The sequence below is a fragment of the Drosophila subobscura genome, chromosome U (genome assembly GCF_008121235.1).
Source record: "Drosophila subobscura isolate 14011-0131.10 chromosome U, UCBerk_Dsub_1.0, whole genome shotgun sequence".
NCBI classification, from domain to species: domain Eukaryota; kingdom Metazoa; phylum Arthropoda; class Insecta; order Diptera; family Drosophilidae; genus Drosophila; species Drosophila subobscura.
This window is the reverse complement of record NC_048534.1, coordinates 11,529,542-11,549,973: the sequence shown is the minus strand read 5'-3', so window position 1 is coordinate 11,549,973 and position 20,432 is coordinate 11,529,542. Positions and strand designations below refer to the sequence as shown.

The window sequence follows — 20,432 nt, the reverse complement described above, 5'->3', positions numbered from 1 at the left end:
TGAGGGCAGACCCATAGGAATCATTTAAATAAATTGACACAAAACAAAACAAAAACGTTTGCAATTTTCATACTGTAGGCCTTAAGTTGTGCATAATTCAAAATGGATATAGCAAATAAATAATTATATTTCCCAACTTAGCAACACCTTTTGCGGAAACGGAAAAAACAGAATTGTAAATTGTTAAACTGATTTTAAATAAGAAATAAGAAAATTTTACTAAAAATAAAATTAATGAACAGATAACTTGCAATGAAAGACTATCAATCGTTTGGTGTGTGGGAGAGGAAATTATTTCTTTGGCAATGTCAGCACGGGAGGCCTTACCAGTCGAGGCTCATCATCTGCGTTCACCGATTGCATGGTGCCCTCCACATTGTAATTGCAGAAGGAAGCACTTGAAATGGGGTTTGTAATAAAAGAAAGTTACTCTTTTGTTTGAAGTTCCGTTTATACATTTATTGCACCAAATATGTTGAATTTGTTTTTATTTTCTCATAATTTAATTGTAATGTATCTTTTTTGGTTTGTTTTTTTTCTAATTATTTTTCGAAACTGATATATTTCAATATGCTTTATGGTATTATGTATGTATATGTACTATATGCTGGAAACACTTACTTCCTTTATATAGATTTTGGTTTTGGTTTGTTTTCTTGTATATAGGTAAATATATCGATGGTCACCATTTCGCATTTAAAGTGAGTCTCTCAGTGGTAGGTGAGTGTGCAAAATGCTTCTAGAATTCGTTCTCAGTGTGTGGGTAGGGAATTGGGTTTCCAACTCCTTGATAATTATTCTTCTTTAATTTTTTTCACATTAATTAACTCTCGTAACGATTAAACAAATACGCTTTTATATGAGCATTATATGTATGCCATGGTGTGTGTAGTATGTTTGTGTGACTCATATTTTAGGGGGAATGTATCTCAATTAACATCATTTTGTTAGTTTCGTTCTAAAGAAATTGTATTACTTGATCCATATATATGTATATGTAGATATATATATATATAGTATGTATGTATATGCTTAGTTTCTTGTGGTTTAATTAAATGTTTTAGTACTCGTACATATGTTTATGTAGAATCAATAATCAACCCAACATTAGCTACATAAATACGATTATGTTTTTTATGTTTATGTTTGGTTTTTATGCAATCGAATTTCGCCCAAAGTACCGCCGATCAGTGGATCGTTTATGGGTTTGATAACGTTTCTTTCTCATTACTTTTTAGTTTCGTTTAATAGAGCTATAGGCGCATAAATAGTTTTTTTTTTTGTATGCAATAACAAGTTAAGATTAAGAGTAATCCATGTAAGGTGATTGGTTTTTGGTTATCTTTTTGAAAGGCATTTGACAGTGCTTCATCATCATCATCAGATAGCGTAGATATATGTTTGGTTTGGTTTGTGTGTGAGTGTGTGTGATATATAGACTAATTGTAACTAGCATTAAACAGATTCGAACAGCGTAACATAGCTCTATATAGTGGCTTGCTTTTAATATGTATGTTTCAATTTCTCTATATGTTTAGGCTTTTGTACATACTCAATTTATACATCTCCATACGGTCCGGTCCCTAAGCCACCATCCGACACTACAGATAAGTACTTACTCGTTCATCCAGCATTAGCGGCAAACAATTTCAACATTTATCAATTAGACAATAGACCGTAAATAAATACAATTATGGCAGTTGATAGAAGCGCTTAAAAATTATAAACAAAATTCAGTTAGATTACACATCAAACATAAAAATAGGATAGCCCTTTTTAAACATATCATATCTCATATCTCATTAATATTATCAATACTGTTGCCCGTAAGCCTCTCCATTCCTATAACCTTTAATATTTCCATAGTTTCCTTTCGATACGAGTACGAGTACAAGAGAATGGTCGATCATCAATGCTTAATATTTAGTTAACAATAATTATTTTCCACCTATTTTTGCCGTGTTTGTTTCTCTCGCATTACTTATACAGCAAAATACATTTATGTACAATTATATACGGATATATTATTGGAAAACACAGAAAACCATCGTTATATACGTTCTACGAGTATATGCATAAGTGTTGTAGCTTTTTTTTTGGGTGGATAGGGGATTGGAAAAAAACACTTGAATTATATTTTCTTTTCAACACACATCTAATACAACAAAAGTGTAATTTGTAATTGTGATTTGATATCAATATGTATTTCGGATTCCCATATGCAGATTATTTTATGTACGTGTAAGTATATCCATTAAAATGATTTTTTCTTACTTGATTTCGGTTGTATTCTTCGTTTAATTGGTTATGAACATGACAGAGAGATAGAGCTGAATTTTTAGCGAATTGCAATGTTTGATTTAATGGTGGATCATCTATTTAAAGACCATGCCCAAAAGAGCAATGAATACAAACAGATACTTCATATGGGAGACTAGCCTGCCTTTGGGCGTATGAATATGCTGTTGACTATATGTTTAATCTGTGGTGATCTTAACATTAACGCCGAACCCCCGCAGGGGAACGTCTGTGTGTTTGTAGATTTGTTTCATTTGTGTTTAAGCGAATGCATTATGCCGCTTAGAGGCCAAAGCCTATGGCTCGTTATACGTTTCCTGTTCATTCGTTTGCAGCATGAAGAGAGGAGAGGATTATAATTGGAATCAGAATTGCATTTAATTAGTTTGCTTTGTATATATGTACACACATAATGGGTTTAAAAGTATAAATATGTAGACTAAATAAATACAAAATGCACAAAATAAAGGGACTAGGACTACTAAACATATACATATGTAGATTGGCTAAACAATAATGATAGAGAGAGAGAGAGAGAGTGATAGGAGCAGCCATCGCTCAACTTAGGTATAAATATCAGACACTAAAAACTAAATAATCACAATTAACAAATAATAGATATACATACAATGTCGAATGGAAAATATTGCAACAAATTATAACTAAACATAATAAGTCGGTATGGTATTTTCTCTTGAAAGAAGACAACGACATAACGAGAACAAATTGGCTTTGCTTATTCGATATCAATAAATCATACGATGTGGGGTTGGAATGTGTAGCATAGAGAGCATAGCGTGGTGCTGTGGTGGTTTGTCTGGGTTTCGAGAGATTCACTGCTTTCCCTGCTTTGAGGTGCCATTCACTTTCAATGTCTTACCGGACGTCACAAAGGGACCCACATAGTTGCTGGGAAACAGGCCGGATAGGCCATTCAGCTCGCCGCGCCACCATTCCGGCTCGTCACGGCCCAACACACTGATGATGTCGTCCTTCTCAAATGACAGCTCATCGTCGTTTTGTGCTTTGTACGGATAGAGAGCAATGACCTTGTCTGGAATAGGGATGACAGTGAGAGAGTTAGGAATGCTTGTAGAGTGAGATTTATGTTATTTGAACAAACCCAAGATCTGTTCGGTCATCTCAATGCGACTGCCCGAGACAGGTGTGTTGCGTCCGCTGTTGCGACCGCCTTGCAGCACCTTTACGTAGGTCGCCGGGAACCAACCGATCTGTCTGCGTCTGCCCTTGGCCTGCAGCTCACCCTCCCACCAGCCGGAGTCGGTCTTCTTGCGGATCATAATCAGTTGGCCGCGCGTCAGGGACAGCTGTTCGGTGCTGGTTGCCTCGTACGGCGCAATCACTTGTGCAATCTCCGATCGTTTGGCCCGCATGCCCTAGAAGATCGCAGGGAGGGATCAAGATTAAGATTAGTTATGGACGCTGCAAATGGGAGGCAACAAAAAGCTGTGTCAACTATTTACGGGTGTCATGGAAGAGGTGCGTGACATGGGTCGGCTATAGCTCTCGGCCGGTTCGCTGCTTTGTGTCTTGGACTGTGTATTGATCTGGGAAACTTCAGTGTCAAGGTCTTCGTGCGCATCCTCCGCCACTGCGGTCTGCTCTGCCAGCTGGTCTGCGGGCTGCTGCTGCTCCTCCAGCTGCTGTGGTAGTGGCTCTTCATGCAGCTGTTCCTGAGCGTGCGCCTGTGGCAGCGAATATGTTTCAACTTGAGCAGCGTAGGCAGAGTTGCCGTTTAGTGTAGCCTCCTGGGTTTGCGAGTGCACAAATATGACGGTGGCAGGGGTACAGCACATGAAAAGCATTGGATTAGTAGATGAAAATGATTGGTTGGTTAACACACGACTCTACTCTGGAGGGGTGTATACACAGCTTCCGTTTTCTTTTCTTTTTTTTGCAGTAGTGTCTATCAACCTACAAAAGTGCGAGCTACTCAACTCACCTGATCGACCGAGTCAGTCACGGCTGCAGTTGCAGCTGCAGTCACCGCTGTGCCCACGTCCGCCTTCTGCACATAGTTCGAGGGGAACATGCCGGTGCGATTACCAATGGTGCCGGTCCACCATTCGCCCTCCTTTTTGATAACCATCACCATTTCACCAGCACCAAAGCTCAGGTCACCATCCTCGGCAGATTCATAAGGATATGCGGCTATGTAGTACTCGATTTCGGAGCCAGAGGATTCCAAGTCTGCGTCCAATGAGGGAGCCACATTGATATTGTCATTGTAGGTGTCTGCCGAATATGGATTTATGGCTGATGCTGTTACTGCTGCTGGCTCGTCGATCACCGCTGGCTCGATGGTCGAAGCAACAGCGGGGGCGGCGACTCCTTCTTCTTCCTCCAGCTTTTCCACATAGGACTCGGGGAACCAGCCTGTATGGCCATTGATCTCCCCAGCCAGCCAGCCCGGCTCGGCATTCTGCTCGAGTGGAACCAGAATGAGATCACCTGGCACGAATGTTATCTCCTCGGCATTGCGGGCATTGAACTCATAGACGGCGCGATATTTGGCAAAGCCCTCGGGCGCTGGCCCGCTCAAATCCACAGCTGGTGGTGCCACGGCGCCAGTGTCATTGGTCAGGCCACCATAGGCATCGGTGGCTGCTGCTGCTTCAGGCTCACCCCAACCTCCGCTAGAGGCGCCCGTATCCCAAGCGGCTGTGGCTGTCACCTCGTTCTTGCGATTGTATTTCAATTCCAACACTGAGGTGCGCTCCACATCGTACTCCTTGTAAAGTTCCTCGCATTTGGCGAGCAGAGCGGAGAGTTCGTCCTTTACCTCCGTCATCTGCAGGTCGTTCGAGTTGATGTCCTCCTTCTTGGACTCGATTTCCTTGCCAATGTTTTCCACCTTGTCTTTGATCTGATTGATCAGCAGCTACAGCAGCGAAGGGATAAATATTGAATGTCAAAATTTTACAACAATAAGTAGAAGTTGTTTATGCACAAAATTCACCTGCTTATGGGCAAAGGCAGCATTTAGCTGCTCCTGTTGCGCCTCACCGCCCATGGCAGCGCCACTGGACTTGCTCTTGGCCTCCCATTTGGCCCGCTCCTGGGTGAGCTGCATCAGCTTGGCATTCTGCTCCTTGATACGCGTCTTCAGCTGGGCCATTTCGCTCATGGAAGTGTCTCGCTGCGTGCGCATGCCATCGATGACAGACTTGACATTGGTCACGCCTGCGCGTGTGTCGCAAATTCTCTGCGACAAGTCCTTAATCTGTAAGGCAGGAAAATGAATACTCATTTCGCATGGGTATGAGAGTAAGCAACCTTTTCGTTTAACGTGCTCAGCTCCACATTAAGCTGCGTGTTGTGTGCCTTCTGTTTGAGGACACGCTCCTGTTCACGTTGCTTCTGTGCGTTCATTTCAGCAATTCGCGCTTGCTCCCACTCCTGCTGACGCTGCTTTTCCAGCTCCCTGTCGAGTGCAAATTGAAATCTCAGTGAAACGAGCATGGACACAGACTTGGGTTAGAACTTACTTCCTGGCTGCTTCCTTGGCCTCGAGCTCTCGCTTGCGCTGATCCTCCTTTTCCATTTCGAGTTCACGCTGACGCTGTAGCTGGCGCTCCAATTCCTCCTGCTGCTTGCGCTCCGCCTCGAGGCGAGCCTTCTCGCGCCTGTCCGCCTCCTCGCGTTCCTTGCGCTCACGCTCCTCCCGCTCCTTGCGCTGCTGATCCTCAATCACCTTTCGCCTGCGGTCGAGCTCCGCCTGTCCCTTGACATAGTTCTCCTTGCGCTTGTCCTCAAACGAAGCTAAGAATGGAAATGGATTGACAATTATTCATTTCGAAGACGAGAGCCTTTCTCCGGGAATCTTACTTTGTGGCAAGCCGGCCAGGAAATCTGCATCGCCTGCAGCCACACCGGACTGGGAGGACACAGACGCATGCCGGGAGGCGGGCTGTGAGCCTGGTCGCGAGACCACACCCGAAACCGAGCCCGGACGCGATTTAATCTTGCGCAAGTTGGGCGGCACCCAGTCCAAGGGCAGCGTGACGGGTATCTTCTCGCCGGCCATGGCTTTCTCGCAGAGGAACATGGCCAGAATGAACTCCTCGCAGCTGAGTCGCCCATCGCCATCGACGTCCGAGAGCGTCCAGATCTGGGCCAGCGTCACCTGAGGCAGTTTGCTCTGCACCAGGACACTGCGCGCCTGGGCGCCCGTCAAGTAGCCGGAACGGGTGCGGTCATTGGCATTGAATACCTGCGTGTATTTGCGCTTCTGGGCAGCCTGCACTGCCCACTCTCCCTGACTGCGAGATGGAAGAGAAGTTGTTTGGATTACTTGGAGCCCTGCGTAGGTTCGTTCTTGGATCTTACGGTGATTCGATGGATGGCGCCCGCTCCGAAATGGACATATGGCGGCTAGGTGGATTGCTGGAGGGCGGCGTTGGCCCTGCCGGTAGTCCTGGTGGCGAGACAATCGCTACTGCTGCTGGCACCACAGCCACTGGCACTGGGGCAGCGGGCACGGCGACAGGTAGGGCCACTGGAAGGGGAACTGGAGCAGCCACAATGCCCTTCAGCGGATCGAGTGGACTCATGGAGCTCGTAGAGCCACGTGGCGTCATTGTGGGCGTTTTCTGGCCATCGGTGAGCGAGGCCAGCAGCGTTGGGGGCAGCGCTTTGGGCACCTCCATGCCGCGCAGCTTCAGATTGATCAGCTTGCATGCTATGCTGAATTCATTGATGTTCATCTTGCCATCGGAATCCGTGTCAGCCAGTGCCCTACAGGAAATGAAGAATCGAGGGGAAAGCAAATATGTAAACAAAATAGCTCTTATCGGCACTGACGCCTCTTCGTGGTAGTCGAAACAATTGATAGCCGCACAAGCTAGTGAGTCACTACACTCCACTATGCTCAACTCACCATATTTGGCCCAAGATCAGCGGCGGTAGCTGGGACTGCAGGAAGAATCCCTTCGCCTGGGCGCCCGTAATGAAGCCCGCCTGTGGCTGGAGGCCTTTGAACTGCTCCTGATACTTGAGCTTCTCCCGCTGGGTCACCGCCCACGCATCCACCGCTGGATTCATTTCGATTCGCGATTATCCTACTTTTCGCAGAGGTTCTTCTCCTTCCTACCGTCCGTCCTTTCCTTTTTATTTCGGTGTTGTATTCTATGCCAGTTTCCTTCCTTCCGTTTGTGTGTGTGTGTACTCCCACACAAGTTTGTATAGTTGTGTGCGTGTGCTTAATGCGCTCTCTTCGGCTGCTGAGTACACATCAAATACATGCTCTTGCTCTTGCCTTTCGCTCTCTTTACTATGGCCTATTGAGTATCGTATCCGTTTGCCACTGCTTTTGCTCCCACCACCCCACAATTTTCACAATGGATTTTATGCTTTACCTGAAATGCAATTCTTAATGTTAGAAGTACACTATGAACAGTTGAAAGCTAGATCAGCGGCATCGGCCGAGATAAGTAAATGTAGGTGGCTTTCATAGATTTTCGCATTGGGTTGGTAGGCGTTTTCACTGCACAGAAAACCGACAGGGACAGGCAACAGCTTCTCGGAATTAGCTTGCACTTCTCAATAGTCGCCGACACCAACACCACACACTCGACGCAATTTTACAGGGCTTTCTTACTTTTCATTGGAATACAAAAAAATTCCTCCTTGCGTATTTGCGTAAATTTTTTGTTTCAATCAATAGTAGGAATCAGTGTGACCAGCAAATTGATCAAGCAGTGCTGTACAATTTTCAAACTGTATCGCTTATTGCACAAAAATATCGCCTATTCGTGGCAACACTCCCGATGTTTAGATACATTTTGATGTGAGACCGTCTGTGTACTTGTGTGTGTGTGTGTGTTTTAGAACAAATATTTATTAAATGGAATTTAACTTAAAAAACTTTTTCTGCTCCCTGCATTTCGTATTTGCTCAGCACTTTTCGTATCTTGTTTTGGTCTTGTACGAGATTAGACTAGTTTTGATTGGTTCGATACATATCGCATGGAGAAGGTTTATTTTATAAATACATGTCTGGTCACACTGCTTTGAAGACCACGTGCGAACAAAATGAAAAATTGGTAAAAGAAAATGTCGGAAACTTCAGAAGACGATCAAGCGCAGCTGCAGACAAGTGACGAGGAAGAACTCAGTGGCGAGGAGGAAGACCAGATAGAGGAGTCGGAAAACGAGGATGATGACAATGAAGGGGAAAGCGGCGACGAAGATGAGGATGTGGCCGCTGGCTCTGGGTCGGACGCTGCTGCACCAACTGAGGAGGCGAAGTTAACATGGAAGGACCTTGTATGTTACCGTAACCCCACTTCTTGAACTAGTTTTATTTATCGATTGAACGGTCCACAGGGTCTGAATGACACGCTGTGCCAGGCATGCGAAGAGCTGAAGTGGAAGGCGCCGTCGAAAATTCAAAGGGAGGCCATACCAGTGGCTCTTCAAGGCAAGGATGTGATTGGCCTGGCCGAGACAGGCTCTGGCAAGACAGGAGCATTTGCCCTGCCCATTTTGCATGCGCTGCTGGAGAACCCGCAGCGCTATTTTGCGCTGGTGCTAACGCCCACACGTGAATTAGCCTTCCAGATTGGCGAGCAGTTCGAGGCGCTTGGTAAGTGCTCAACTAGTTATAGAAATCAGAGATCTTCCCTTTTGCACAATGATGTTAAACCAGTTTTGATTTTGTTATACAACGAAACCATGAAATTATTATTTTACTTATTCGTCACTACCTCTGAGCAAATCCGGCTAGAGGCACGCCACGTGGTACTCCTGGCAACTCGCATCTCATGCAAGAATTTGTATCTTTCAGGCAGCGGAATTGGCATCAAGTGCTGTGTGGTTGTGGGTGGCATGGACATGGTGGCCCAGGGCCTGCAGCTGGCCAAGAAACCGCACATAATCATTGCCACACCGGGTCGCCTGGTGGACCACTTGGAGAACATGAAGGGCTTCAATTTGAAGGCCATCAAATACTTGGTCATGGACGAGGCAGACAGAATACTCAACATGGACTTTGAGGTGGAGCTGGATAAGATACTGAAAGTGCTGCCACGCGAGCGTCGCACATTTCTGTTCAGTGCGACAATGACAAAGAAAGTGAAGAAGCTGCAGAGGGCTTCATTGAAGGATCCCGTCAAGGTGGAGGTCTCCAACAAGTATCAGACCGTGGAGCAGCTGCAGCAATCGTATCTTTTCATACCCGTCAAGTACAAGGATGTCTATCTGGTGCACATACTCAACGAGCTGGCCGGCAATAGTTTCATGATCTTCTGCAGCACCTGCAACAACACTGTGAAGACGGCTCTAATGCTGCGTGCCCTGGGTCTGGCGGCCATTCCTCTTCATGGCCAAATGTCGCAGAACAAGCGTCTGGCGGCGCTCAACAAATTCAAGGCCAAGAATCGCTCCATTCTCATCTCCACAGACGTGGCCTCTCGCGGCCTAGACATTCCGCATGTCGATGTGGTCGTGAACTTTGACATACCCACCCACAGCAAAGACTACATCCATCGTGTGGGTCGCACAGCTCGAGCGGGACGCTCGGGCAGGGCCATCACCATTGTCAGCCAGTATGATATCGAGCTGTATCAGCGCATCGAGCATCTGCTGGGCAAACAGCTGCCGCTCTACAAGTGTGAGGAGGACGAAGTGATGGCCCTGCAGGAGCGCGTGGCTGAGGCGCAGCGCACGGCCAAGCTGGAGCTGAAAGATCTTGAGGACACCAAGGGCGGCAGGGGTCACAAGCGCGGTGGGGACAATCACGATGATTCCGAACACTTTGCAGGCGCGCGGAAGCGCATGAAGCCCATTGGCAACGGTGCTGGAGGGGGTAAGGGCAAGAAACCCTTTGCCAAAAAAAACTGGACCAAGGGAAAGCAGAAAAGATAATACATTAAATTTTAGTTATTTAATTAGCGTTATACTTGTCATAAATTTCGGAATACAAAGAGAAAATATTTTATAAATATAATCTATTTATTTTATAAACATGATCTCGATATTTAGTTGTTCAACGCTCGCTTCAGTTAATTTTATCCTCAGTTTGCGTGTCAGAGGGATTCTGGCATAAGTCGGCGTATGATACGATGCCATCATTAACGTATTGTGGATTAAACACTGACTGCAGCTCTGTGTTTACCCCGAGATTGTTGCCCAGGATCTGTGCAGCCTTTATTCGCAATTCCCGACTACCTTTTGTCGACGCGATAATGGCTGCCGATATCTCAGAAGGTAAATTGAATCCAGTCTTGAGCAGATCGCTCAACTGATCAGTATAGGAATACCAGTAAGAAGATGCCAGAAGTTGTAATATTTTGTAGGTCAGATCCTTGTACTTGTGCACTTTACTGGGCAGAACCCATAGATACTCCATAATGCACGCCATAGCTTCGAGTTCCCAGCCGTTGTTTTTCAGGATCCTAAAGGTTAAACCAACAATGCGCGCACTTTCGGATTTATACAGCCGACAATCGGCGAGCAAGTGCAACAAGTCTTCATGTAGATTGCGTTTGCTGAAAGCATTAGCGAAGCATTCAGCGAAAAGCAGGAACAGAAATTGATGACGTCGTAGCAGACCATATGTGATCAGAAGACTATCCGCACTTAGGTGCAACAGTTTGTTGAACACATCTTTAAAGTCGCTGATGCTATGATTACACTTGCGAACCTGACATTCATCGTAAATAGCGTCAAAGCAGTGGACACCAAATAAATCAAGCATCCAGTGCAGAGAGTGTTGCCATTGCGTTTCGGTCACACTAATTAGCTCCGCAGTCCGAGGGTGATATTTAGAATCAATTTTAAAATTTCCATTGTCAACATCCGTCGTCATCGTTGATAAGTAACACCGTTTAATATTCATTCGCTGTGGCTGGGCGCACTGCGAGTGCCTTCTAGTCAAAATCGGCACTACAGATAAAGCTGCAGGATTCTGTACAGATGCAGCTGGAGGCGGCTGTACAGACACAGCTGGAATATTTCGCACAAGTGCGTTTCCTTGCATCAGAAACTGTTCCTGGTTGTTAAGAGAATGTTGCATTGTTGAAATACGTACTGAAGTCTGTGGGAGCGGCCTGTTTACTGCGATTTGGTTCCCATGTGGCATCCAGTGTACTTGAGCCTGTGCCTGGCCTTTAACTGGGTTCTGCCATATTGACGCCACTGAAGTTGCAGCTGAACGTGGCCCTTGATTTGGGTGACGCTTGTTTTGGCGTACGCCAAGCTTTCGTCGGCCCCTTTGGGGAGGCCTTGCAGCAGCAGACGCCGCAAATGTAGGAGTCGCCGTTGGTGGTTTATTCATTTTAAGATTCTTCTCTTTCTTTGTGTATGGAGTTTGCTTTATCTGCTTTGACTTAGGGTTTTTTCTCTGATTCATTTGAATGTTTTTCGATGGCATTGGGAATTGATCGTTCTCGTTCTCTCCAAACTCATGGTTACTTTCCAAATCGTCCAGGCCATCCCAAGATGTGTTCATTGTCAACACATCGTCCTCAACCACGTCGTCGTCTTTGTCCTTGTCATTTACATCGTCCAGTGACGAATTCGGGCGGAATTGACTGGCGATTTCGCTTGATGACAATTTCCACGACATTTTTAAGTCAATTTGCGGCCTTGTTTTCTTATTATTCTCAGTAGGCCGGCAGCCACAACGGTAGCGACATGATGCTTTACGATATATCGATATTTTCGGCCATTTTTGTTGCCTTGAAGCAGTGTTCACACACCATCAATTAATTTTATTGCAATTATTATTTAAAAACAAATTTAATTTTTATTTAGTATAAATTGGAAAAATATGACATCTTAAATAATTGTTTATGATGATTTTCACCATCCTTATTAAAAGTCAACACTTAAACCGCCTGCGTCAAGAGCTTGAGTACTCCTAATAATGTTTACCGTTTATGTATCCACTTATATACATACATATGTGCATCTGTATGTGTGTACCTCTTTTCTCATGTCCAAGGCGGCACATGCCAACAGTGGAACGAATATTTTAATAGAAAAACATAAACAACTGAAACACAAAAAATATAATAACCCCTCTTTAATTTCTATAGTTATTAGTCCTGTTTTATTGAATCGTCATAATTATCGTAATACAAACATGTTTGTAAATTAATAAATTGAAATATTTAATATCATTACAATAATGATACCAAGTCCGATGGGGATTTATAATTGCGCACCCAAAAACATGTATTCTGATTGTGTTTGATTCTGCTGTTCAACAGCCATTTAAAAATATATTGGTCCAAGCTGGTGTACCTCTCATTGAGAGTTATCTTCCATAAACTTAACGATAGCTGTCGTAAGCTCTGTATTCGATCCCCCAGAGCCGACTCGTAAGACCAACAAGAGCTTCAAAGCGTCGTTTTTTAATTCTTGTTTCCCGTGCGTCGACGAGAGAATGGTTATCAGTATATTAGGTGGTAAATGGAACCCTTGTGTTTGGCATAGCTTCACTATATTATCAGTATAAGTGTACCAATTGGAGGTTGATAAAACATGTAAGATCATTAACGTCATCTCCCGGAACTCGTGAGCTCTACTGGGCGTCCATAAGTTACTCATAATGCAACACGTTGCATGCTTTTCCAAGCCCGTGTTTTTCATGGCATTGAAGGCTTTGCTAACAATTGGAGCACTAAAGGACTTGTATAAGCGGCAATCCATCAGCAAGTGCAACAAGTCATTTGGCATATTTTTCGATTCAAATACATCCACATAAACCGAAGCAAATGTGAGAAAGAGGCGCTGACTATGCATTACTATTCGGTGATATGTGAATAACAGATTAGGCTCATCCAATTTCATTACTTTCCGTGTAAACTCTCCTATGCCGGTGAATGTATGGTTACAGCTTTGAGCGGTGCATTCATCGTCTAGATTTGCATAGCACTTGACTCCAAATAGATTCACCATCCAGTACTCACAACTAAACCATTTCTTATCACTCGGACGAAAGCAATTGTTATTCTCAGCCGAATAACGATATGGCGGGGCAATTTGCGGTTGAGGTTCCGCCATATCTTGAGCGGTTAGTATGTGTTCACGTGGATTGTCAAACGATTGCGTTATTGTTGCAGCAGGGTTCATAAATATGGATTTATCCTGTAGCTGCGTTACAATTGGAGCAGGCGCTGAATATGCTGGATAGGTCCGAAGCTGTATCCCTTCCTGGTCGTTGGTTGAGTATATTATTGGGATACGTACTGAAGACGTAAGAGCTGTAGGAGGCACGGAATATATGGTTTGCGCTTCTATATTTCTCTCTGACTGTCCGTTCAACGTGTGCATTATTGGTGTGCGCTCTGTAGGTCTTTTGTATGCCGTATGGGCGATTAGGCTCGGCTTCTGGCCAGACTGTGATTGAATTATTGGGGCAGGCACTAAAGGTAATGTTGAAGAGGGCACTTCATGTTGGTCGGGCACAAACGACGGCGCAGCAGACCCTGATTGTCTCCGTTTCGTTAATATCCGCTTCTGTGGCTCCGGCTGTTCCTTTTCTTTCAGAATTTCCTCATTGACGCAGCGCGTTGGCATTATTGGCTGTTGCGTGCCAGCTGTTGTCTCCAGTGCCTCTGTATTAACTCGGGGTATGCGATAATTTTTGAACGAAGCTTCTTCAATCTCTGGTTTTGTCTTCACTTCATCCATGCCATCCCAAGATGCAGCCGTAACCGATAGGACATCATCGTCAATGTCTCCATCCTCTTCGTAGTCAAGAACGTCCTCCTCTTCGCCGGTGAGCAGCATGAGGTCTGCCTTTTCCAAGTCGACAGTAGAGGAATTTGGCAAACGTTCAAAGAACTCCGTTGTGTCGGCTAATTGATCGTAAATTTCGCTTGGTGTTTTACTGGTGAAGCTCTTCAGGCAATTATCGATGTCTGGAGATATCTCAATGTCCTCCACATTGTTCTCGCGGCTTAAATCGATCTGTTGCTCACTCCAGCAGCTCGTTATGGCGTTGTCGGCCAACTCCGGAGCATACTCCGCTGCCTTTTCTAAATCAATATCAATCTGCTCTACAGATTCCTCAAATATGTCAGTGCTTAAATCGATAGGAGTTGGATCCATTTCAATCTTAGACATTGAACGAACACTCTCCAGATGTCGGCTAATCTGTGGCAACAAAAGAAATCTGTTAGGATGTATATATTCCATAATGCAGCTTAAAACTTTTACTGGAACATGTTTTTGTCTTCTTCTCTTGATCGGCTGCAATGGTGTTGGTTTGGTTGGTTCTGTCGGTGATTTACGCTTAACTGACCCTGGAGATACAGGACTCTTGGCACAATGGTTTTCAATATTTTCAGGGTTTCTTCCCTCTGCTTCAGTGCAATTTTGGTTAAATAATATTCGACTCCGCAATTGAGACAAGGGCAAATCGTCAAGCGAATCCCTAAGTTCTTTACTTTTCCAGCCAGATTTCAGGGTGTCGTGACGCCTTTTGAGGATGCTAGAGTGCAGTGTGTCTTCATTTGCATGCTTCAATGAACGCGATAGCTCCGCCAGACTCTGAACGATAAAAAGTATATTTTAATAGCTTTGATTTAATATAAGCAAAAATTATGTTTGATACCATTGGAAACTCAGGGCTGGACGTAGTAGATTCTTCGGGAGTCAATGGCGGAATATGTCTGTCTGGAGTCGCCGTGGGTTTGCTACCAGCTAAAACCGAGCTTTGGCTAGACTTGAATGGTCCCGATTGGTCCGCCTGAACAATAGAAAATGTAAATTAATCAATTTTCATGCATTACCGATTTTATTGCTTACTTTTTCTAGCTTAGTGAGTCCACCAAGAGTCTGTGCCAGTTCTGGCGAATTTTCTTCCTAAACAATATAAATTATAATTTCAATTCAAAGCTTTTTTTAGTTTCTTACCTGGCGATCAAGAAAAGACCCCGCAGATCCATGCTTAGTGTGCTCTCGAGCGGGCGAAATATCTCCATCATGATTGGCTTCTTCCTCTGGACCGCCTGTGCAGCTGGGTTTACGCTTCATTTTACGTGTCTGCTTCGTCTGAAGGACAGATATTTTATTTTGGTACCTATTTTGCCAGCATTTATAAGATATCTTACCTTCTTAATATCTATGTTGTCTCGAGGAGGCGGTTGAGAGCCGTCAGCATTACCCGAGCTATCTCTAGGTTTTGAAGATCCAGCTTTGGTTGCCTATTAGATATAATTGAAAGAATATAGTTGAATGGTTTAACTAGCGATAGATAGACAAATGTTGACCTACATTTATATATAAAATATATATTATATATTATTTATGTTTTTTATATCTATGAAATTAGCATTTATTTTGTATCTCACCTTTTCGGGTTCAGGAAGATCCTGTGGAAGCGAGTTGGGTATTTTCTTAGATGAGACATTGGGCTCCTGAGCAGTCGCTACCGTTTCAGTATCAAGTTTCGAGGTTAGTCTTCTTTGTGATGGTCGCGACTTGTCGCCCTGAGCGATATAAATTATAAGTTACAAATTATTTAAAACGTTATTAATAGATTTCCCACTTTTTCAAGGTCCAGGGGCAGCGAGTTCGGTCTACACTTGGTCGGCTTCGAAGTGCCAGCGAGCTCCCGAGCAGTTGAAATAGATCCAGTAGATTCTGTAGTCTCTGGCGGATTTGTCACAGTTTTGATGGGCTTTCTTGATCGCTCGTGGCCTGCCTGAATGATATAAATGCTATCTTAACACATTCTGAGGAATTATTATTTTGTTTCTTACATTTTCAAGCTCAGTGGGCCCATCAGGATTCAGTGCCAGTTCCGCCTGTGCCTCCACCTGAAGTATAGAGTTGCTTTGTTTTAATAGTTGATGAATCAGTATTTATCAGATTGCTTACCACTCCATAGATAATGTGCTCCCGAGGAGATGGAATCGATCCATCTGTTTCAGCCGCGCTGTAGCGAGGCGTTAATGATCGCGATTGGTCCGTCTGTACGATATAGATAATAGTTAGTATCATTCAAACGGCATCGATTTAGTTGTATACCTTTTCAGGGCCCCGCAGGTTCGGAGAAAGCGAACTGGGTCTCCGCATCGATGAGTCATTGAGCTCCTGAGCAGGCAAAATAGATCCGCCACGAGGCGATAGTTTGCCCTGGACGATAGAAATGATATGTTAAATGTACCTATTCAATCAGTATTTGTTATGTTTCTTGCATTTTGGAAGTCGGTGTGATCCTGAGAAGGAGACGTAGCTTCGTCTTCTCGCTGTATCTGCTGGAACACGGCTTCGACCACTTCATCTACAGATGTCTTATTCTTATGAAACGATGGAAATAAATAGGAATACAATCAAATTCATTTATTGTCACATTACTGTATATATACTGTATTATACTGGATATATAAACCTTTCTTTCCCAGCTCCGTAAGAAGTCTTCTTGGTAATATTGCCATTCGGCCTCCGAAAATGTATCTTCACCATGTTTTTTCTTGATTTGCAGAAACAGTTTAATCTTCTGCTCCTCTCGCATTTTTTGGATCGCACGTGAAAATTAAAATTAAAAACAAATTTTTTTTGTTGGTTGCATGAAGTGCCGTTATGATAGGGTTGTCAAATATATATTATATATCAAAATATCAATATATCGATATTTCTATAAAATAAAAATATATATATATCGTGAATTTTTTTCCAAAATATCAATATATTCATAGGTTTTTGAGATAATTTTTGATATTTTAAGGTCGGATCTAACAAGGATCTATGAGTTATGTGAGTTTATTTTATATGTGCACAAAATTGGATGTCTGTTTTGAACCAAAAACCCATATAACCACTCAAAAGGAGTATATATGCATAGCGAAGAAAAGTTGAATAAGTCAAATTAAAACACAGAAAACTGGAATAAGGATTAAAGATGTTATAAACATATGTAAGGTTTATACTTTCTTTCTGGGAACTATTTATTTCCGCAGCGCGCGGAATTTAGTTGCATCACAAATATATCCACATTTTTGCAGTGATATATTTTATATTATTTTGATATTTTTTGCAAGATATATATATCACAGATATAATTTGTAAATATTTGACAACCCTAAGTGTGAAATCCGAATTATCGATAAAATATACCATTGCATCTTCAAAATATACTGTAAATATACCGTAGTCTTAAATGCCATTCCACGATTTTAATGTTCTATTTGATATTACCAGCTTTCAAAGACTTTTAACACTGAAACAATAATTTTATCCGTTTGAAAAATCAATTTGGCGTATTTGAAGGACTAATTTTTATTGGTTTGAAAACCTTATGATCTTCTATTTTACAAGTTCAAACATTCAAATCACGCCTTCTGGAAGCAAGGGAGCTTTGCTTACAGTATGTAAGTGTATGTAACATGTGGACCCACATGTATGTTAACTGATATCATACAAATTTTTGACAAATAGCGCGCGCAACAAAAGAGAAAAGAAATCTATTGCGCCTGAACATAGGTAAATATTATAGAAAGCTCGGAGTGGTTTGGGGGGCAGTTCTTTTATCTTCACAACATAATTGTGGCTAGACACCGGTTTAAAAATTGGAATTAACCCTTTTTTTAACTAAGGAACACCGGATAATAATGAAAAAAACCTTCATTATCGTATAAGAACTCACCGATTCTTTGATTTTTTTTTTTCTCATATTTTTATATACTCTCACCCATTTTCTACTCCTATTGGCCAACCTTCACCGATGGATGTCCATCCGCCGCCGGAGGCTGGTAGTTGCCTCAATAATCTAATCTAACTACGGACTTTATTGGATTAATTGAAAAAACAAGGTTAAAACTAAAAAGGTCAACCAGAAAAATAGCATTATATTGCTTTTGAACTGTCCTCGAGGGTATCCATCACTCCAAGGGTACAGGGTACCAAACATCGCTTTTTGTTGTGACGATATTTTTCTTTGATATCCATGTGTAGTTGTCATGTAGTAACATTTTTAAATACATATCTTCCCTCTATTGTTAAGCCCCATCAATCCAATTAAAGGGATTATTTAAAAATTTAAAATTAGCCAATTGATTTATTTATTTATATATGTATATAATTATATGTATGTTCAGTGCTGAGATTCCAAGCTAGTTAGTTAGGCTAAACCAAACTAAGTAAAAGTATTTAAGTAAATTATCAGATGGTTATCCCATCAAGTGCGCCTTTATTTTAAAAAGGGCACATACACCTGCAGCTGAAGTCGGTAAATTAATGGTACACAAAATATCGCGAGAATCCTCAAAAAGTAAAACCTGGGCATTATTAATCAAAAATAAAAATTTAATTGATATACATATGTACAATAAAAAAGGTATGCAATGTATAAACCACCATACATTCTTTTAAAGAAGGAATGCATGAGTGTTTCTACACGATTTATTGGGTTGTTGTTAGTCTGCCAAAAATACATGGAATTAAGCTAGTTAAAATTTCTACTTCTATAAAAGAAATCAAAAGTCAAAATTGTACTAATCATAAATATTTGCACAACGCACTCGGCCAACTACAATCGTTACAAAGTCGTTGAAAGTCCCGTCTGTCCCGCAGCTAAGAGCATTCTACGTCGAAAAGCTCACAGATGCCTTCGTCACTTTTCAGTACAAAGTTAAAGTCATCGTGTGGGGGATTCAGTTGTACAAGTGGCGGATTTTCTGTAATTAAAATCATATAAATCACATAGTATTGAGAAATGGGCACCAACACCAACCTAAATTGGGATCATCGGGGTAAAATCTTCTCAGCGAGTGGCCAGTCATATAATTTTGAAAGATTATTTTCGCAGTGAGTTCGTTTTCCAGCAGCTTCATCTCCTCTTTTAGATCGGGATTGCACGAGTACGTGTGCTCGTCCGTGATGACGTTGCCAGTGCTTGTGGGACCGCTGCCATCTTCGCTGGATCGTGAGGAGATCGATGGAGATGGGGTGTCCAAGCGCCGATAGTCAAAGAAACCGTCAGCGTCGTTTGGATTTGTTGTACTCTTTCCCTGGCTTGTGACCAGCCGTATATCAATGGTGCTGCCATTGTCCAGGGAAACGCGGAGTTCGCTCTTTTTGGGGAGGGAATGAATGTAGCGTTACGACTATGGTTAATTAGCTTCTGAAAAGTGACTTACATCATTGTGCTGGATCTCCACCTCTTCGTCGTAATTGGGTATGGTAAACACCGAGTTATCCGCATACATTTGGAGAAGATCGTCCCGCGTGAGATAGGCATATGAGAGATTTGTTGGATCTTGCATTACATATCGCAGATTTCGTTGCGCATACTCTAGTTGCTTGTCCAGATCTTCCTCCTCCTCCTTCAGATGATTGGTTCGCTCACGCGCCAGGTCGTACTCCTCTTGGTCCTTGGTATTGTTGAATCCTCCTCCGCTGTTGCGAACCAAACACAAAATTGGACAAATGGAACACCACAAACGATGGGAACACTTACCGCCAGCGCACAAGGGAACAGTGTCTGCCTTTATCAATCAGGCCAATGCCCTCCAACACATTGGTTATATCGTATATACGACGCTTCTGCACATCCAAGATTTTCGTGGCCTTAAACGAACGCAATAAATAAAAGTAGCCAAATAATGTCAATACACTTACCTCTTTCAGATCAATGGACCCACCATTCGACTTCATGAGCTCCACAAATTTTTGGGTTAATAAGACCAGAGAGCCCACAGAGCGCTGCTGACCTGGCTGGGGTTGGGACGGTGACTTTAGCGATTGTTGCTGCTGCTGGTCCTGGGACATGTCCATGTGAACGCTATCATTCTCATACGACTTTATCGTCATCGTCTCATCCATGTCCACATTGCTAGCAGCACCTTTGGCGCTGATGTTCTTCATCGTGAGGCCAGAGCCCGGGCCCGCGCTGTCTCTTATTCCAATGCTAGCAGATTTACGCTTGTACATGGCACGCGTTCTAATAGAAATCTTTGTTCGATATATGTTTAATATAAAAGTGGATGAGCTGGATTTGACACGCGTTTAAACAACGTAAAGATTGCCTATTTTTACGATAAATCACACTTAAATACAAATGTTGGCGCTTGAGCAAAATTTTCCGCCATTTATTTATGTCACTTTTTTCTACTCTGACTTTTAGTGCTGTGTAATGATGCATGGGCATGACTGTACAG

General features: G+C 43.0%; 4 protein-coding genes across 6 annotated transcripts; 1 reads left to right on the top strand and 3 right to left on the bottom strand.

Annotated features, from left to right (window-relative positions):
• Positions 1 to 656: 656 nt before the first annotated feature.
• On the bottom strand, positions 657 to 8,036 carry LOC117902004 (intersectin-1). Of its 3 annotated transcripts, XM_034813050.1 has the most exons (12): positions 7,919 to 8,036; positions 7,199 to 7,676; positions 6,649 to 7,056; positions 6,148 to 6,581; positions 5,808 to 6,081; positions 5,596 to 5,743; positions 5,279 to 5,542; positions 4,262 to 5,200; positions 3,783 to 4,067; positions 3,422 to 3,695; positions 3,179 to 3,352; positions 657 to 2,615 (listed from the first exon to the last, which is right to left on the bottom strand). In XM_034813050.1, exons 2-12 carry the CDS (start codon positions 7,360 to 7,362, stop codon positions 2,605 to 2,607), a joined length of 3,375 nt encoding a protein of 1,124 aa, XP_034668941.1. In that variant the 5' UTR covers positions 7,363 to 7,676; positions 7,919 to 8,036; the 3' UTR covers positions 657 to 2,604. The 3 variants fall into 3 exon arrangements, with proteins under 3 accessions (XP_034668941.1, XP_034668942.1, XP_034668940.1); XM_034813049.1 differs by lacking the exon at positions 657 to 2,615 and having other exon boundaries at positions 2,749 to 3,352; XM_034813051.1 differs by lacking the exons at positions 657 to 2,615; positions 3,783 to 4,067 and having other exon boundaries at positions 2,747 to 3,352.
• Positions 8,037 to 8,317: 281 nt separating this feature from the next.
• LOC117902005 (probable ATP-dependent RNA helicase DDX47) lies at positions 8,318 to 10,258 on the top strand. Its single transcript, XM_034813052.1, has 3 exons — positions 8,318 to 8,586; positions 8,647 to 8,905; positions 9,107 to 10,258. The coding sequence occupies exons 1-3, from the start codon at positions 8,374 to 8,376 to the stop codon at positions 10,183 to 10,185; spliced, it is 1,551 nt and encodes a 516-aa protein (XP_034668943.1). The 5' UTR covers positions 8,318 to 8,373; the 3' UTR covers positions 10,186 to 10,258.
• A 2,178-nt stretch (positions 10,259 to 12,436) lies between these two features.
• On the bottom strand, positions 12,437 to 16,837 carry LOC117901854. The gene is made up of 13 exons (XM_034812806.1): positions 16,667 to 16,837; positions 16,473 to 16,574; positions 16,303 to 16,410; positions 16,153 to 16,245; positions 16,035 to 16,091; positions 15,821 to 15,976; positions 15,624 to 15,761; positions 15,384 to 15,476; positions 15,187 to 15,324; positions 15,079 to 15,135; positions 14,885 to 15,019; positions 14,488 to 14,820; positions 12,437 to 14,424 (listed from the first exon to the last, which is right to left on the bottom strand). The coding sequence occupies exons 1-13, from the start codon at positions 16,787 to 16,789 to the stop codon at positions 12,571 to 12,573; spliced, it is 3,387 nt and encodes a 1,128-aa protein (XP_034668697.1). The 5' UTR covers positions 16,790 to 16,837; the 3' UTR covers positions 12,437 to 12,570.
• Positions 16,838 to 18,611: 1,774 nt separating this feature from the next.
• On the bottom strand, positions 18,612 to 20,396 carry LOC117899959 (transcription factor E2F2). The gene is made up of 5 exons (XM_034810114.1): positions 19,894 to 20,396; positions 19,733 to 19,842; positions 19,413 to 19,671; positions 19,007 to 19,346; positions 18,612 to 18,950 (listed from the first exon to the last, which is right to left on the bottom strand). Exons 1-5 carry the CDS (start codon positions 20,203 to 20,205, stop codon positions 18,847 to 18,849), a joined length of 1,125 nt encoding a protein of 374 aa, XP_034666005.1. The 5' UTR covers positions 20,206 to 20,396; the 3' UTR covers positions 18,612 to 18,846.
• Positions 20,397 to 20,432: the final 36 nt, after the last annotated feature.

What these genes read in the sequence shown, in the direction of transcription:
- LOC117899959 (XM_034810114.1), bottom strand. Translation starts at nt 20,205, where the DNA reads ATGTACAAGCGTAAATCTGCTAGCATTGGAATAAGAGACAGCGCGGGC. An exon ending in GGTCCATTGATCTGAAAGAG is followed by an intron (nt 19,843 to 19,893) that starts GTAAGTGTATTG and finishes CGTTCGTTTAAG; the next exon opens with GCCACGAAAATCTTGGATGT. An exon ending in TGGAGATCCAGCACAATGAT is followed by an intron (nt 19,347 to 19,412) that starts GTAAGTCACTTT and finishes CTCCCCAAAAAG; the next exon opens with AGCGAACTCCGCGTTTCCCT.
- LOC117902004 (XM_034813049.1), bottom strand. Translation starts at nt 7,362, where the DNA reads ATGAATCCAGCGGTGGATGCGTGGGCGGTGACCCAGCGGGAGAAGCTC. An exon ending in GCGCCATCCATCGAATCACC is followed by an intron (nt 6,582 to 6,648) that starts GTAAGATCCAAG and finishes TCCATCTCGCAG; the next exon opens with TCAGGGAGAGTGGGCAGTGC. An exon ending in GCCAAGGAAGCAGCCAGGAA is followed by an intron (nt 5,744 to 5,807) that starts GTAAGTTCTAAC and finishes TGCACTCGACAG; the next exon opens with GGAGCTGGAAAAGCAGCGTC.
- LOC117902005 (XM_034813052.1), top strand. Translation starts at nt 8,374, where the DNA reads ATGTCGGAAACTTCAGAAGACGATCAAGCGCAGCTGCAGACAAGTGAC. An exon ending in AGTTAACATGGAAGGACCTT is followed by an intron (nt 8,587 to 8,646) that starts GTATGTTACCGT and finishes AACGGTCCACAG; the next exon opens with GGTCTGAATGACACGCTGTG. An exon ending in CGAGCAGTTCGAGGCGCTTG is followed by an intron (nt 8,906 to 9,106) that starts GTAAGTGCTCAA and finishes TGTATCTTTCAG; the next exon opens with GCAGCGGAATTGGCATCAAG.
- LOC117901854 (XM_034812806.1), bottom strand. Translation starts at nt 16,789, where the DNA reads ATGCGAGAGGAGCAGAAGATTAAACTGTTTCTGCAAATCAAGAAAAAA. An exon ending in TACGGAGCTGGGAAAGAAAG is followed by an intron (nt 16,575 to 16,666) that starts GTTTATATATCC and finishes TCGTTTCATAAG; the next exon opens with AATAAGACATCTGTAGATGA. An exon ending in GAAGACAAAAACATGTTCCA is followed by an intron (nt 14,425 to 14,487) that starts GTAAAAGTTTTA and finishes TTGTTGCCACAG; the next exon opens with ATTAGCCGACATCTGGAGAG.